General features: G+C 44.6%; 1 protein-coding gene and 1 long non-coding RNA gene across 5 annotated transcripts in view; one reads left to right on the top strand and one right to left on the bottom strand.

Moving 5' to 3' along the window:
* Nucleotides 1–17,942, bottom strand: part of LOC135250020 (coiled-coil domain-containing protein 9B) — a 43,208-nt gene that overhangs the window by 15,023 nt on the left and 10,243 nt on the right. For 2 of the 4 annotated variants that reach the window (XM_064325820.1, XM_064325838.1), the window contains exons 3-6: nucleotides 4,187–4,294; nucleotides 3,647–3,751; nucleotides 3,171–3,320; nucleotides 2,686–2,829 (exon numbers count right to left, since the gene is read on the bottom strand). In XM_064325820.1, coding sequence (XP_064181890.1) covers nucleotides 2,686–2,829; nucleotides 3,171–3,320; nucleotides 3,647–3,751; nucleotides 4,187–4,294 — 507 coding nt within the window. Of the gene's footprint in view, nucleotides 1–2,685; nucleotides 2,830–3,170; nucleotides 3,321–3,646; nucleotides 3,752–4,186; nucleotides 4,295–10,233; nucleotides 10,451–11,871; nucleotides 12,039–12,360; nucleotides 12,517–17,942 lie in introns of those variants that run through there. The other 2 variants (XM_064325829.1, XM_064325847.1) reach the window with 2 other exon arrangements.
* LOC135250036 (uncharacterized) lies at nucleotides 15,708–17,628 on the top strand. The gene is made up of 5 exons (XR_010328849.1): nucleotides 15,708–15,840; nucleotides 16,245–16,296; nucleotides 16,580–16,746; nucleotides 17,127–17,150; nucleotides 17,391–17,628. It is a non-coding gene; the product is annotated as an uncharacterized LOC135250036 (long non-coding RNA).

The following is a 17,942-nucleotide window of genomic DNA, read 5'->3' as shown; positions in this document are numbered from 1 at the left end:
GCATTCTTTCACTTCCTTTTAGCATGCTTTGACTTCTTTTATTTTACACTTTATGATCAAGCAGCTACAAGAAGTGAGAAGGAAGACAAAAATAGAGACAGAGATCTCATAACTAAAACAAACCTGTCAGTTACTGGCTTGAAACCTAAATGCAAAAGCATGAATAAACTATTGTGTCCGCCGTGCATTGCTCTTCCTCTCGTTGATGTTTGCCTATTTTTTATCCAAACATGGTATTGAAACAGTTTGGTTTGTGAGACACATCAAACCACAAAGAGCTCAACACTGCCCCCAAGTGGACAAACTGCCAACATTACCCTCAGGTCTGTCCTCCGACATGATAAACTGCACTGCACTCACGCTCATGCTGGGACATTCATTACAACTTTTTCTATCAATGCACACATCTTCACACCTTCACACCTAGCTAAGCTTGGATGGGAAAAAACGAGAGTTTGCAAAACAGGACATGAATGCACAGAAATGAACCTTTCCTCATTCCATTCCTAATTTCACAATAATGAATCCTGACAGTTAACACTTTTTTTTTTTTTTACACAACAGCAGGATGTCGGCAGTTAGCAGACATTGCAACCGATCCGCAACCACACGTTTTGCCCTTGGACAAGGCACGTGGGGGAAGCCATTTTCTCATGTCCGGTCAAAACAGGAGCCGAGTTTTGATTCGACAGCAGACAGATACCCCCGTTGGCTGCGTGGGACGGGCATTACCGTAAGCGCGCGGCCGTTGGCAGAGCCCCGCTGGCGCTGCCAGGGCTAATGGCGGGCACCGGGAGCGCCTCCGGCGAGGCGCCGCGCCTCGTTCTTTGTTCCCCGAGAGCGCCGCAGAACACGCCCTCCCTCTCCCTCTCTCTCTCTCACCCAGGGCCTGGCGCCCAGCCACGGCTTTCCTACCGGCAGGCATAATGAGCCCATTCAGGGCCGAGCGCGGCGCAATGTTAATTAGATTAAATCGGCCCCATTCACTCCGGTGGGAAACAATGTGCCGGCGGGGCCGGGCGGGCGGGGGAGCCGGGCGAGGGACGTGGGAGAGTGACGGGTCTGCCACCGTCCCCTGGAGACCGCTGGAGGAGGAGGAGGAGGAGGCGCTGGCACGGATCGCCCGCTCCCCTTTCTCCCCGCACAATGACAGGGGCACCTTCTGCGGTTTACCCCAGCCTAACTCCCCCGCCTCCCCCGCCTCGCCACCCCCCCCCGACCAATCAACCCTGTGAGAGCCGCCGGGCCGCTCCTGTGGAAACGGAGGCGGGAGGCTTTTTAGAAACGCTCTGATTCGGTGAGTCCCTGTACAGCGAGCCGTAAAGCCAGTAAACACCCAGCCGCTCCAGAGGAGCACGGAAGCTTCCGGGCTTCTTCTCCGCAGATGGGGGCCTGTCACGCCAGCACTGACCCGGTAGTGGCGGCACGCCCCCCCCCCCCCGCGTGTCACCGGCTCGGGGGCCGCGCTCGGCGCATTCCTCCGCGGCTGCGGCTCTGAACTCTGGCCGACATGCCTGACGGCGGCGTCAGCGGGAACAGCTGTCGCGAGGCCTTGGGACGGACGCGGGGGTAAACCACAGCTCACACAGCTCGCACAGCTCACACAGCGGCCACATCTCTGCTCTCCCTCCGAATACAGCTTCCCACAAACAGTCCCAGAGGCTGTCGATAAAGACGGCGCTCGCGTATAAAGTTCTATCAATACACGGGCCTTAAAGGAGTAGCCTTGAAGGCCCGGCTCCACAGGCAGGATCTGAGGAATTTACTACAGAAAATCTGTTCAGGAGAAACTAGGAACTGCCCTGTTTCCTCAGAAACGGCAGTACAGCGGAGTTCCCGTGCACTCGCTCGAACTCAGAACACGCCACCGCGTTCAAACCGTCACATTTCTGCCGTCTCATTATCCTGCTTCATCATCCTGTTTGTTTTTCAGGGCCGAATCTCAAACGCACTGTTGGCACCTTCCTGAGAAGGCGGGGCGACACAAAAGAGAGCCGCGACGCGCTCAAACGGAGGTATTTATAGCAGCACGACAGAGCGGGAGAATCCGCGGACACGCCCTGGAATGTGGGGTGCGTGCGGCGGAACATCGCGTGCGGCCGCGCCGCTTATCCCCACAGCCTCGTTAGGAACCGAACGCGGGGCGGCACAAAGGGGCCTAACGAGGCATATTTACGACCGACGAGCGCCGCTCTGAATGAGCCTCCTCGGGTGTCGGCGGGCCGCCGCTGCTCCGGGCCCCTCACGCGCACCCGGGCCCCGGCCCCGCTGTCCGTCACCGCCCCCCTACTCCGCCCCCCGGCCCCCTGCGCCTTTTGTGCTCCTACAGAAGAGGGGCGGGACTCGCCCAGACGTCTGACATCTATGTAAAATGAGACGGCGCCGCATGGGAGAGGACAGACAGCAGGAGAGCGCTGCCAGGCAACGGGGAACGGACGGGGGGGTGGGAAGCTGGGGGGCGGGGTTTCACGAACCTATCGCACCAAAAGGCCCCGACAGTGCCAGAAAATTGAGCGTCTGATCAATTATCTACGGCCGCGAGCCTTTGTCCTCCCGGCACAATGCGGCCTGTGGCGCCGCTTCCTCAGCCGCTCCCATACAAAAATCCCATTCTAGTGCGGCCGTGCAGTCTGTGGCAGTGGAATGCTGCCCGCGTCACATGACCGGTGGATCAGACCCTCTCACCTGCGGCCCGCTGTCTGGCTTAGAGGGCTGGAGCAGCCTTCCCATCATGCCGCACTCCACGTCCTCTTCCTCTGTGACGTCCCTCATGCCCCCGGGGCTGGGGGGGTGGTTCTGGCCCCTCTTCTCACTCACGACCCTCTTGCCCTGAAACCAAGCCAGCGTGTTTTCAGTCTGTCTGAACCTGAGAGGCGTAATGTCCAGTAAAGACCCGTTGGGCATTTGTAAATAGTGGTCTAGTCACTGTGAGTAAATTCAGTGCGACCCTGTGTTGCCACTAATGCAAACAAGGGTCAACACCAGCCAATCAATAAGGCTCTGTGCCAACGCTTCTGTCAATGCGATAAGACAAACAGAATAATAATATACTTTTCGGCTGCACAGCTTTAACCTTGTGACCTGTGGCAGAGCTCAGGAATGACCTGCACTGCTCTTATTAATAAGCAGATACACTAAGTCCATTTCTCTGCGGTGAGAACGAAGCTTGCCTTGGTGTTGCCGGCCATGGTGACTAGAAGCTGCCTCCTCTTTCCCCGGCCCATGCCGAACGGGTTCATATCCGGATCTGCCGGATCCTGGACCCCCCTGGAGTTCGGCGCATCCCCGGAACCTGATTTCTTTGTCACAACGCGGGTCTCCTGCTCCAAACGGGCATGAGGAGGTCAGTGTTAATCGCTGGAAGAGAGTAGCAATTCTTAAAGCCAAAACAAATCTAATCATAGGTGTTCTAGATGGAGGCACAACCAGGGTATTTATACCAGCTGTTTCTAAAACCTAGTTAAGTTCAAGTGAGAGGAAATCTCAATACTTTCTCAGTGCCCAAACATTAAGCTAACTAGATTAGCATGACATGACTCATGTAGCTAAAGGGTGATAAAGGGAGGTCAGGTTTGCATTTGGTTTCCTCTCAGGTTAAGGGAGCTTAGAGGGAATCTCTCTCTCGGGTGGAGGGAGGGAGACGTACGCTGGCGGACTTGTTGATAGTGATTGTCAGATCCTCTGCTTTGCCTTTGCGGCTCTGCAGGGCCATGCCTTCCTCCTCCGCCCTCTTTTTGTCCTCTTCCACTTCCTGTGAAGAGCAAAATCAGCCCAAGGGTCAGTCACGGCACACAAACTTCCCATTGCCTGTAATGTAACACTGCTGTTACGGTACAGAACACACATGCACACAATCGTGGCACCATTAGGGGCCAGTAATATAAAACAGTTACTGTATTAATCGATAATCAAGTGTTTCCTTATTTGTAAGTGCATACTTGTTCACTTGTACACTCCGTTCCTAATAAGTATTTTTATAGCCCCCTGGATAGGTGGTAGCAAAATCACAAATCTAAAAAAAATCTACTAATGCAACACATTACAAAACCCTGAGATACAGCAGAGGTCCCACTGATGCGTTAAACAACTTGTACTGACATGTAGGCCTATTCCGCTCACTTTTCAGGCGTTGAGCTTTTCAGCTTCCCGTGCAGCACGGGGAAGAGTACGCGAGACGAACCCTCACCTGATACCTCTTCATCAGGGCCTCGTTTTTCTTCCGCAGGGCCTCGATCTTTTTATCCAGCTCCGCGTCCTTCTGGTCCTTCTTTCTGAACATGACATCCGCGGGGCTCTGCAAGGCAAGACAAGCCGTCACTGCGGGAACAGCGCACAGGACACGCGGTCAACGGCGACCGGCGCGGCATCACCGTGCGAGAGACGGCTGCAGCGGGTTCACAGCAGCAGTACTGTGCCGACCGCTACAAAGCTGAAAGGAAACTCAGGGGGGGAATAAGCCCCTAATGAACCTCAAAATATTCTGACATTATAAAACAGAGTCGGGTTTAGTCTGTACTTTCAAGAGAAATCCTCAAAAAAACACAAATCTCAGTAAAGTCACAATAAAGTATGCTTATCGCAGCAAGGGTACATCGAACAAAAACCCAGAGTAGTTTTTAGTCCTAAAAGAATGCTCACTCGGAGAAACACCGATAGACTGTCCATTGTTTACGTACTCCCGAGAAATTGTCAGTACAGTAAACAGTACAGTGACAGTACTGTTTACTGTATACTGTATATACTGGCATGGCAAAGTATTTGCCCCCTTCCTGATTTTCTCTATTGTTGCATCTTTGTCACACTGAGTGGTTTCAGACCTTTAGACAAAATGTAATATTAGACAAAGGGAAACCTAGTTAACAGAACATTGAACATAATTAAATAAATGAAACAATTTAAAACTCTGTTATGTGTTCAACAAAATCGAAGGGAATGACGACACAACTTCTGACGCCCACTGAAGGACCGCGGTGGCTCTTGGGTACCCCAGGCTTGACTCGAGCTCAGAACTAGCTGGTTGACGAAAAATGTATGATATTGAATTCAAAATAAAAAATAATAAAAGATGTAATGCAGCTGTGTGCCTCTATGACATCACTGCAAAAAATGAGACTTTGTTTGGCTGTATACACTGTCAGATTCTGCAAATGCGTAATACTCTTCTGAGTACCACCCTGATGACCGGAATGCAGCAAAACATTAGGCTAACAGGAGTAACTATTAAATAATCCTAATCCCCCACTAATTTAGCTGACAACCACTCCTACAATCCTGACAGTGCTTAGCCTGGGATATAGGACACCTGTTCTTTGAAGCTTTAAAAAAAAACTGGTTTATGTCAGATGGCCTAACCCTGTTCCTTTGCTTTTGCTTTCTAACCACAGGGGTGTGAGAGCACACAAAGGCTTAGGCTCTAAATTTCACTTTGTGTTCCACAAGGGCATATCTAGGACAGGCGGTTTTGCATTGCTAGTGAAAAAATAAACTTACAAGAAAAATTTAGCGACTGAGGTCAGCTGTGAAATTCAGTCATCAATCACTTTCCTTTAAAAAGTGAAAATTATGTACTGGCCAATAGACAGTTGGCCCATCTCATTTTCATAATGGTAGAGTTGAAAGCGAACACTGCCAATTCATTCATAGTGAAGCAAACATCGCCATTACAAGCAAAATTTTGCGACTGAGGTCAGCTATGAAATTATCAGTTATCAATCACTTTCCTTTAAAAAGTGGAAATTGTTTACTGGCAGATAGGCAGTTGGCCCATCTCATTTTCATAATGGTAGAGTTGAAAGTGAACACTGCCAATTCATTCATAGTGAAGCAAACATTGCCAAGTTGCAACAAGTTTGGAATTCTTCATTGGTCAATATCCAAAATTCCTTTTATTTTCATAAGCCTACTAATTTTATGTTTGTTGCTCCTGTGTTAAAAGTACTGCCAGATGTGTGAATGCTCCCTTTACAGTCATATCTGACTCCACAATTCAGGAAAATGTTAAACACTGGAGGTATGAGGGTAACAGAGGTCTCTGTGAAAACATGATAAACCTGTACTTGGGTAGTAGGCACTACTACAGAGGCACCAGACAGTATCCTGAACTGACCCGGATAACCAACATAAGGGCAGTTAGTAGACGTGTTGCTTTAAATTCATTTGTAGCGTCCTCACCATAAAAGCCCCTGGACCCTGTCCAGTTTGTGAGAACATCCACCCTCCCTACAGCGTGACATCACACCACTTTTTTTTGTCTACCCTGCCCTCAGAAATCCCAGTCTTCAAATCCCAGAAAATATATGTTCTTTTAAAGTCTATTTTAAGCTAGCACCGTTTGTTTCTTTCATGCTTTAGTTCTACGGACTGTAAATACAAATAACTGTATAGAATTACAGTTCTATCACAGTAATGCTAAATATACAGTGTATATATATATATATATATATACACACACACACACACACACGTGTGTGTGTGCGTGACTACAGTATGGGGTCTTGAAATGGCCTAGTCCACTTATAAATAAATACAGAATCAGTGCAGTTTGAGGCAGGGTCATTCTTCAGACACTTAAACCCCTCTTTAGTTATACCAGCGTGAAAATCTATGATGGCCCTGACCTCACCCCCAGTTTCAGCTGACCAGCCTTACAGATGGACGACTCATCATGGGGGTCAGTTACCAAGAGAGAATATATAAGCGCATAGCACGCGAACGATCCTGATGATGTCAGCGCAACCGCACGGACAAGCGTGCTCCGTGAGACCACCACAAGTCTCTCGTTAAAGTGCCAGTGAGTTCTCACGCGTCTTTTAAAGAGAAAACGGTGTTCAGAAGAGGAGTCAAAACAGCATTTAAGATTCAGTGACTTGCGGCGTTCAGTTGTCATTTGAGACGGTTGGTTTTAAGGGCAGTCTGTAAGCTAACATTAGCCCCTCAGGCGCAGACTGAACACAGACCAGAATGGAATCCGGCCATAAGAAAATAATTTATTGTAGCATCATGGTGAGTTTGAGAACAGGGTGAGCCTTACAGTCAAGGGCTCCTGCCAAAAATATGGGTACATATTCAAATATAATTACTTACAAATTAGTTTTCAAATTGCTCTGAATTCTAGCTTGAAATGACATTGTTAACAGGGAGGCATACACTGACTTTTCAAAATATCATTAAATTCTACTCATAGTGAAATACAAGTCCAATACAATCATTAAATGTTTTGAAATATCAACATCCAAAACTGGCTCATTAATAAAATATGTTCAACCACTAATAACAAAAATAAATCCATTTAGCCAGAAAGTGAATGAAATAATACTAATAATAAGACTATAATGATTAGGCCATTCGATGTTCCCCAAGTAACAGCACTGTGAAGACCCACAGTTGAAATCTGCATCACTAGATACTGTACAGTATTTGTGTCCCTCACGAATGAGAGTATTTCATGCTGCTGGAGGTAAAACTGCAAGTTGTCCAGCCAGGCAGAAGAGGCCCTGCCCTCCACTAAAAAAGTGAAAAGAGCTGCTATGCCAGCCAATCCGTGTGTAGGTACCATATTCCAGCTCACTCGTTTGCCCCCTTGACAACAGTCTGTGTGGGCCTCAGAACGCTCTAGAAACACCGCGGCTTTAAATGGCTGCAGGGTGCACTAAAGGGCACATGTCTGACATGCTTGGGGGGAAAGAACACTCGTCCTGCACTCTGGCCAGACCAGACTGTGCTTTCACCCACACTCTGCAAAGCTTGCAGTGGAGCTGAAAGAGAGAGGAGCATGCTGGGAGCTGGGTGGGCAGGGCTCCTTGTGTCTAATGAGCGGTGCTGGGTGTGGCAGCCGTTAGCCTGTTGAATGAAAGCCAGCCAGCCTGACACCAAGGCTCATTCACACATCCCACAGCAAACTGCTTTTCTAACGCTTCCTTGTGTACCTCTATTACGAATCGTCTGGAGAAATGTTGCTACGGCAGCAGGATCAGAGTGCTGTTTTTGAGGCGCATGCATGTCTGATAAAAAGGCTTTCAGACTTTGCTAATAACGGTGCAAACTCCAGACAGCTGATGTCGGGATGACAACACCGCTTTTACTTCAGTCACACTCCCACACAGGCATATTTCAGCCTTGAAGACATAAAAGCTTTAAACTCACTCAAAGGAGCCAGATCGGATGGTATTGCTGGCACTCGTGGGGAACTCGGAAGAAAGATTCCTCAAGAGAACAAAACGACACGTGCACACACACACACACACGCACACACATGCACACGCGCGTGCGCGCACACACACACACACACACGTGCACACACACAGTACAGAGAGGACCAACATGTAGCTGAAAAGCTCTCAAATCCATAGACCTGTTGTAGGAATTTACAGTGACAGCACAGGTGAAGTTCATCTGTCTTAGACTAAATCCTTTACATATCCTAGATTAAGCAGCTCTATTCAGCAGAAAAGGCTCAATGAATCAACAAACAATCTGTTCCACAAAGCTGCTGATGATATTTAGCATATGATCTGCATTCACAGAACAGCCACAAAAAAACAGCGAGAGACATAAGATGCATAAAGATTTACATTTAACAATTAAATCAGGAGACCACCGCAAACTTCCTGACTACGACAGGAATGGAAGAGACCATAGGTTCAGGTCACTCACTTAAAATACCCAAAATGCTTCTGCCTCTTGTATTCTCTATTCTGTCAAAGAAATGCACCACTGTCTCAAACTAAATGAATCAGCCCCTTTTTCTTAATGCACTTCAATGCTGCAACAAAAACAAGCAGGCAACGTGACTGTACGGACAGCGATGCTACGCTATCGCCCAGACAGAGACAGATGCTCATGCAAAATCAACGGCAAGGAGGACAGAAACCAGCGAGACAGGAAGCCTTCGGAAACAAACAAATGCGGCACTGGGCATGTGCCTGGCACAGCCCCCTTACCCCACACGGACAAGTCACTGCAGATTTTAAAGGGGACACAGTCCACACCACGGGGCAGACAGGCAGGCTGCCCAAGAGGAGGGGCGGAGCAGTGGAACTGCCACTCACCCGCTGTCGCCGCAGTGACGACAAAAGAGCATCCCAGCCGGGTGGAGCCACGCTGCCCATGTGACATTCCACACAAAGCGGGACAATGATGCGTGTATGGGATTTGCACCAAATCGCTCCATACAAAACCAATGCTGCTTTCAAGGGTGTGGCTGTGGTTTGGGAAATTGGATTTTGGGCTTGGATCATCCATGCTGTTCTACAGTCTCATGTTTTTTTTTTTTATCCTAATTTGGGATTTGGATAGACCAAAATTCATGTTTTGGACAATAACTTGTTCAGGAATTTCAAAAACTTTACTAAAGAAGGCTTAGTAAATTAAGTTACAATTAATTTAAGTACTACCCGAAGGAAAACACAAGTAGAAATCTAAATGTTTAACGTTTTGGAAGCGCTCTTCTTTTTCAATGCTCATTCTGAAACACTGATTGTCAATTTATTGAAAAAAAACAGAACAAATACAAATTGATTACAAAAGCCAAATGCACATTATAGGAAGAAAAGTCAGACTCACAAAGGCTGAGTGCAATATTATGCGCCAAAGTGCTCCCAGAGTGTCAGTCTACCAGGTCCTCCCACACCAGGCCTAGACAAGCCGTCTTAGGCAAAAACAGAGACGCACCAGAATCTCAGGCAGAGAGTGTGAAGTGAGGAAAAAGTCCATCAGCAAGCTGTCCTCAGTGCAGGCGGAGGGGGAAAGGGGGGTAAGTGTGAGAATGGCACCCCAACATACTTCCGCTCTCTGCGGGATCCCCTGAGAGGCAGGCGGCAGGCGGCTGGCTCTCGCACGCCGAGCCTCTGACGTTCTGCCGACAGCATCGCGGCTGAGGCGTGAGAGGCCGCTAGAGCAATGGCCGGCAGGAACGCTTCGCCTAGCCCCGCTATCTGACACCCCACATCAGCACCATCAGCGCCAGAGCAGAGGGATAAAGAACACAGTGAGGGCTCTGCAAGACTGCAGCAGGCTCAAACACTGTTCTTTTTTACCAGCCATAATCTTTATACGAAGCGAGAAGGAATAGAATGACACAGTACGGGGGGGACAGAGTGAGGGACGAGGGAGATAGTGAGAAGAGAGAGAGATAGAGAGAGTGAGGGAGGGAGGGAGAGAGAGAGCTAGAGAGAGCGAACGAAAGAGAGAGAGACGGAGGAAGGGAGGGAGGGAGAGAGAGCGACAGAGACTCACAGGTCTGTGCATTTTGGATGTCATCGGGGAAAGCTGGGCTCCTTCCAAACGCGAGGCAGCCGGGAGCGGAGCAGGAGGCTGCATGGAGTCTGCGATCATGCCTCGATTACAAAAAGCCAAGTTGGGCTGCCAGCCAAGAAGCTCTGCACAGAGCGCCCCTGTGAACGTATTTCACAGCACCCGCCTGCTCGCTCGCTCTCTCACCAGCACTTGCTCTCGGTTAAAATTACCCTTCACACCCCCCTTCCCCTGCCATTCCCCTCCTCCTTCTGACCGTCGTTCCTTTACTCACCACTCTGGCTGCCCCCCACCCTCCCCGACACCACAGGATTTAAAGGGACACAGAGTTACCGAACCACACCAAAATACAGCCCGTCTGACAAGGAACATGAATCCAGTCTTATTTAATACATTTCATTATAAAGAGCTACGAGTTGGAAAAAACATCTGCAATTTTTTTTCCTTTCTGTAAGCTTAGAACTGTAACAGAACACATTCTGTATAAAACAGGATGCAGGTGAGCAGTGACAAGCAGATAACTGTATGTACATCAGGCCAAAAGAGGTCTCTAAATGACAAAGGGCAGACATTCCACAAAGCAAAAAATGAGCAAAAAAAAAGTATCATGCAAAAATGCAATCAACAGAACACATGTTAGTATCTAACTACTGGATTTACTCATGCAAGTGATTATATTTTAAACGGACACAAGAAGAAAAAAATCATTCAACCTTAATGCATTTACAGTAGGCTACTGCTGTTTTTTTGCTTAAGAAATGAAAGGTATCAAAGTCAAAATAACATGCACGCATTTTGGTCCAGTAATACACCCCCTTTCATGGTTTCCTTGACATTTCTGTTGGCCTGTACTAAGGATCAGGATGGGTTTAAATGCAAGTACATGTGCAGGGAGGGAGGGGGGTTGGGGGGGGGGGGCGGTTTACTGGAGGGTTGAAGGGGTGCCTGCACCATTTCCCACGCTGAAACATGCAGCACATGCAGCCTCCTCTGCTGGCCCCACATGCTAATGGACCAGGCAGACAAATGGCACAGTCTGCTCTCAAAGGCAAGAGGCAAGTTTAAAAACGTGTGACTTGCATACTTGGGAGTCTTCCCAGAGTGCCTCATGGACACACACAGTGGCCCCTTTGATGCAGCTTAAGGACTGCATCCCAGCACTTTTTCTTGCAGAGATTTCACATTGCGTACATTTCTAGGAACTTAATCTTAAGGGTGAAAACATATGCTTAAAGAAAAACAATGAGACCAAGAATACCCATAACTATTTCATAGGAGCACAAGATATAAACATAACTACCGATAGTAATATTAAACGAACATTTCTACTAGTATTAGAGTATTGGCCATTCGGCCATGATACAGTCAACACCAAGATCCAACATTCCAGTAAGTTTTCCTTGGTTGTAGTTCTGTCCACTCCGATTTGCCACACCAATGTAAATGTAAATCCATACTCGGTATCACTTCGAGAATTTATAGTTGCGTATGTTAGTGGAAGCAGTAAGAAAGGTAGCCTACAAGTGTTATTTACATTCTGGTAACAACGATTCAATTCTGAAATGCACTTCAACATAATTGCGGTGCTCAGCACATTACCATTTGAAATGTAAACGTTACCTCATCCACTTCACTATGCATTGAAACATCTTCATGTGTGTTAGCGTTTTCGTCCATGCCTTTCTCGTGCAAAGTGTCATCATATTTACTCATCATAAAAGGATCAGTGATGTTTCCACGGCCAGTCGCATGCGAATACATTTCCTCCATATCCAGCATCCACGTGCCTACAGGGTCAACAGGATTAAAAATACGGCTAACGTTAGCTTGCTAACCACCAAAATCTAGACATCTTCCTACATAGAGCCAGACCTTTTTAATGCCACCCCAACTAAGTGTAGGCCCCACTCATAACTGCATTCTCATTTTAGGGTGAAATGGTGAAAGTGCTCACATAGGCTATAGTTTGCAAGCTAGCAAGGTCACTGGTGACAATTTTGATTAACTGTCTACAGGTCTATCGGTTTACATTATGTGCCAAAAGTTTAAATGTCAGTAGCCCACTGCTGAAATCGACAACAATATATGAAATAATACAAGTCAATCCACCTGGAATGTAGTAAGCCATGGCAGATGCTTTGCAACGTCGCCTCTACGTTGTTGTGCGGGCCGATTCAGGGAACTTCTGTAATTCACACAAAAATCGGCCACCAAACCTCTCTTTGGTGAGGCACACAGACATGTGCTGTTTCATTGTGAACACTAGAGGGAAGAGTTTCCTCATTTCTCTGCGGCTTCAAATTAAAAGTAAATTATACTTTGCAAAACGAATAAGTGCTTTGGGAAGAATTGATTTTCCGTAAAAAATAATCATAAATTCTTTAACAAATTCATGAACACATAAAGAGGGCGAAATGTATAATCCTGCTGAAAATGAAGTACAGTTTGTCAGGTGAGTTACTGACACAAGCTGAAAGGCAAACTTAGTAATGGTCTATGGATCCTCTATGTTTTGGAAATACTATTCGCGCATCAAAAGTATTGCGAACTCAACCATAGCCCTTTGAATACATTACAAGGTAGTCTGATTATGACATGCATGATCCAAAATTCTGATTCTAAAAATAGAAGGCAACGCATTTCTGCACCATTCCACTGTAAACTATTTTGTTGAGCTACATTCGTCTCATGCAGAACCGCAGAGTACCAAAAGTGGTGCCACGCTGTAGGCTTTTCAACTCGTGCCAAAGTCAACAAAAGACTCGTTCGCCTGGTTCACGAGGGAAAACTTGTTAGACAGACAAAACATATACAACAACGAAAACTGCACACCGTGTCCACAGGAAGTATCGTGCTGGGACGTTACTACCACCTCTCTGCTTTACTCCACAGCAGTACTATCACTATTTTTGAACAATCACAGTTTTTAATCTAGAAATGACTGAAGGAACCTGCAAAAAGCACGAACTGTAGCACAGATTGCAGCAGTCAGTCTCTTGTAGATGTCATTCAGATATTCTATATATTTTGAGGGCATAATGTATTTTTGGCGCTGTTTTCCACATCTATATTTTTAAATATACAGAAATGAAAGAAATGTAGGCTATGGTATGCATGAGTGCTAACCTGAATTCAGTGTCATACCAACCAAATCAGTGAATACTACAACACGTTTGAATGGTTTTATTTTCTGCTCTTTCTTCAAGATCACTCTTTTTCATCCTAATACCAAAAAACAGAATTAAGTAATAACCTAATAGATATTAATAAAACATGACAGACCAATTATTATACTACTGAAGTACTTTTCTTGTCAGCCCTTCTGAGAGGCTGATTTTAGTGAAGTGCAAAGCAGATCTGTGCATTTTCTTCACGGTTCAACATGAGGAGTTGATAGACTACATTCTGAGCCATTAATCACAGAATCTAAAGCGCAAAGAGTCTCCTCAGCACAGATGTCTACATATGAGACTTCTGACACATGTATAAAAAGTACTTTTTTGACTTTTGGGTCATGTATAAAAAGTACATGAGAAAAAAAGTGTACTTGTTGAGACTGCTTTCAAAAGAACAATGTTGTTCATATGTGGTTGAAACAAATGGGGATAATGAACAAGTACAGTTGGGTACCAACTGCATATGAGCAGAAGTTAATAATGTGTTTGGAGGTGATGGTGCCAAGTGAAAACATGTACAAACAGAATAGTATGGGATAGAGGATTGACCCTTGGGGCACTTCACATGAAATGTTAACAGTCGTTGAAGAACAGTCACCTAAGGAGAAAGTGTAATTCCGACCCAGCAAGTCAGACCTGAACCAGTTTAAAACTGTGCCAGAGAGACCTGCCCATGAGAATAAAATGATCAGCTGTATCAAAGGCCACATTAAGATCCAGTAGTACCAACATAAACAGATGATTGGCATCAAAATTTAATCTGAGATTTTTTACTACTTTAACTAGTGCAGTGCTGTGTTTGGCAAGATTGGAAATTTTCAGAAGTGCTTAGGAAATTAGACAGTTAACCAGTTACTTGAAAAACTGGTAGAAAACCAGTTTTTCAAGTACTCTGCTCAGGAACATCCGGTTGGAAATAGGTTCACTATATCTAAACTAACTAGGCTACTCTGAATATATAGTGCAGCGCAGGCTATAAGGATTTGGACAGTGATACAATTTTTGTTATTTTGGCTTTGTACTCTTTGTGGATTCATGGATTTGAAATGAACCAATGAATATCAATCAATCAATTTTTATTTGTATAGCGCTTTTAATAAAGGAGCTGTGTCACAAAGCAGCTTCACAGAGAACCGGCCCCCAAAGAGTAAGCCTAGGGCAACAGTGGCAAAGAAAAACTCCCTGACTGATAACAGGAAGAAACCTTGAGCAGAACCGGACTCAGAGGGGGAACCCATCTGCTGCGGGCAGGCACCGGTTTGTTACAGAATATGAGCTTAAAGTGCATACTGTCAGCTTTTATGTGAGGGCATTTACATGCCAGGAGGTCTGTGTAGGAATTACAGCCATTTTTACATGTAGTCTCACACGTAGTCCCATGTTGCCGGTTTGATGCAGTTTGCTAGATGCATTATTGGGCAGATCGCTATCTTTGCTTTTACAACTGAAAAAGGGAACGCCTCAGACTTCACCCTTCCTCATTACATTACATTACAGGCATTTGGCAGACGCTCTTATCCAGAGCGACGTACAACAAAGTGTATAACCATAACTTCACCTTAGCAGTCAGGTCAAGCTCCCAGCAGTGAAGAAGTCAAGATGTTGTTTAATCATGCAGAATTGTTAACACAGGTTTAAACATTAGGCGATTTGGTGATTCAGATATTACCATAGAACTTTTCACTGACACATACCAGCCTGTAGAAATCACTCAACGTGTTTTCCACTGGTCTTTACTGAAGTCAAAATAATACATAAACTGTTTAGACCAAAACCAAAAATTCCACAACGAAGTGTACAACTTGAGCTAACTGGGAAGGAAGTTGGTTAGAAGGTGTAACCCAACATTAGTGGATAATGTATGCTTTATGATGGCCTCATACAACGTAAAGAAGAACCACCCAAACATAAACAATAGAAACAAGACAGGAACACAACCCGAGGGTTAACAGGCATAGTCATTTTACATGACACAATCTGCGGCATTGTTACTTATTCAGACTGACAATCACAATCCGATCATTTACTTCTAAATCTGAAAAGAGCTAATAAAATAACTTCATTTTATGGTTTTTCCAGTCCTCCAAAAGTGGTACAAGATTGATCTACCTCATCAAATCTTTGTGCATATTTGATTAACATATCTTATGTTGCCTGTACCTGATGTTATGCCACCATGTTACGTGACCTGGAGAAAAGTCAAACTATGACGTCATTTTTGTTTGACCGGTTTGTCTGCACCTGTCTCTTAAATTGATATCACGTGATCAGAAGAATGGGTATTTCACATGGGCATTGTGTGCAAGACCAGAAAAGGGTGTGGTTTTTTTTTTATCAAAACGCCACATCACTCTCTCTATAAATACTGAAAGAAAACAACTTGGCTGCAGAAACAGCTAAATTACAAGACCAGGTAAGAGTTTTATTTTACATGTGATCCATATCTCCTTCAAATACGTTAAATCAAAATGACTATTTTAATTCATATTTGTGATGACATTGTTTAAAGCGGCTTTACAGATATTTTACAAATGTTGTGTAAAGGATGGAACTGGCAGTTTATAAAACCACAGTTATATACAGAGAGCAGTAATGGTTGTAAATTCTTGTAATGAACAACAAGGAATAAGTTAGAAATAAATTAATTGTTAACTGATAAATGATGAGGAAGAACATGCCTAGGAGTTCATGCATGTGATTAACTATATCTGTGGAAATATGTATTGTATTACCACATAGCAGATCTGGGTTTTCCTTCTGGTGCGATTTAAATCAAATGTATGAACTTATGTCATGGATCTGCTTTTATGCCTACAGTCTCAACAGTGCTGATCCCTCTCTACACGCCTCAGAATGTCTGACAAAGAAGGTATCAATCTTTGTTTCAACCATTAAAATTAATAGAACATTCTGATTACTTGAAGTTTGGGGGGTATGACAAATTGTAAATCTGTTCTGATGGCAGCTATTTTGTGTCAAGACAGAATTCTTGTTGTCTTTTTTCAGTTTTACTACTACTACTACTTTCCAAGTTTTACTTTTATATGTACTCAAAAGCCTTGCCAGATTGTCAGGCATGTACTGTGTAATGGTTGTGAGTGTTTTGAACAAGGTAGCTTGTAACATTTTCTTTTCATCCTTTTCATTTACAGAATGTAAGAAGGTAAGACATTCACCCTCAACTTACTTCATATAAAGAGAAACTTTAAAAAGTGGCTGTGTTAGATGCACTAACATGTATATTAAATAATCCTCTGTTCATTTTTCTTTCTGTCAGGACAAATGTTCTTCAAAATCAAAATCCGGATCTGACTCTGACGTAAGATCCCATGGATAATATTCAAACTATTGTTGGGTCACCTGTTTTGTGCTGCTCACCTTGAGGTGTTCTGAGGTCATTTCCCTTTCGGCATCCATTTGCCGTTCTGGTACAGTACATCCTATAAGAGGCTCTAGCCACATAAGCTGTCTGTCTGAGCTCCATTGAGATGCAGTTGAATTTTACACTGTGACAACACTTCTGGTTTGAGATCATGTTTGATCTGTATTTTCGATAGGCTCAAGCAGCTGTGATAGGTGCATGAGGAGTTTGTGTGTAACTGAAAACTATAATGGCATGAGGAGTTCATTCAACCTTTACTGTTACCTGTTCTTGGAAACGGCAAGAGAAATTTAATCTCAAGTCATTTTCTCTTCCAGAGCTCTGATGGTGAAAAAGGAAAGGTAAGAAATGTTAAGAGTCAGGTCATTTGAAATAAAACTTTGAAATCAGTATTTGTATTGCTTAAAAGTACAACAATGCTATTGGAGCTACTAATAATCAGTTGGGGGTTTAAAATAAAACAATAATGTATGTGAAGACATCAGCAAAATTCTGTAATTTAGCAGAACAACTGGGAAGTAATCTCCCCTGCCTGCACGTCACCGGACTTGTTTAATCCAGTATTTTTTTGGGTATTCCAGGGCCATAAAAAACATGGACAGAAGGGGAAAGGACATTGTGGAAAAGGGGGAGAACATGGGAAAGGAGAACATGGGAAAGGAGAACATGGAAAAAAGGGAGAACACGGAAAAGGAGGTTGTGGAGGAAAGGGAGAAAAACATTGACAGCGACATGTTGGATCTCTGAGAAAAACTATACGTCTTTACAATCTTAATCTATTATCATTGAAAAGACACAAAAAAACAATCCCAATTGTTAGTTAAAAAAGAATCCAATTTTGTTATTATTTTGCCTATGATGAAAATGTAATTTTCGGATAGAGTTGCAAATATACTGGAAATCGAATTTGTATTTTGTGTTTTCTCCATTCTCTGCAAAATAAAAAGAAGATAATAAAAAATTATTGTATGGATTTTTGATGTCCACATTTGGTGTCCTTCAATGTTTCAGTAAATATATTGTGATTACATGTTACTTCTGACCACTTATACAGTTCTGTGCTCTTGAGGCATAACATAACGCTGCTACGCACTACTTTGAAGAACTTAAAATGAACATTTACTTGTAGAAGA

The sequence above is a fragment of the Anguilla rostrata genome, chromosome 1, assembly GCF_018555375.3.
Source record: "Anguilla rostrata isolate EN2019 chromosome 1, ASM1855537v3, whole genome shotgun sequence".
Classification (NCBI taxonomy): domain Eukaryota; kingdom Metazoa; phylum Chordata; class Actinopteri; order Anguilliformes; family Anguillidae; genus Anguilla; species Anguilla rostrata.
This window is presented reverse-complemented; position numbering and strand designations above follow the sequence as displayed.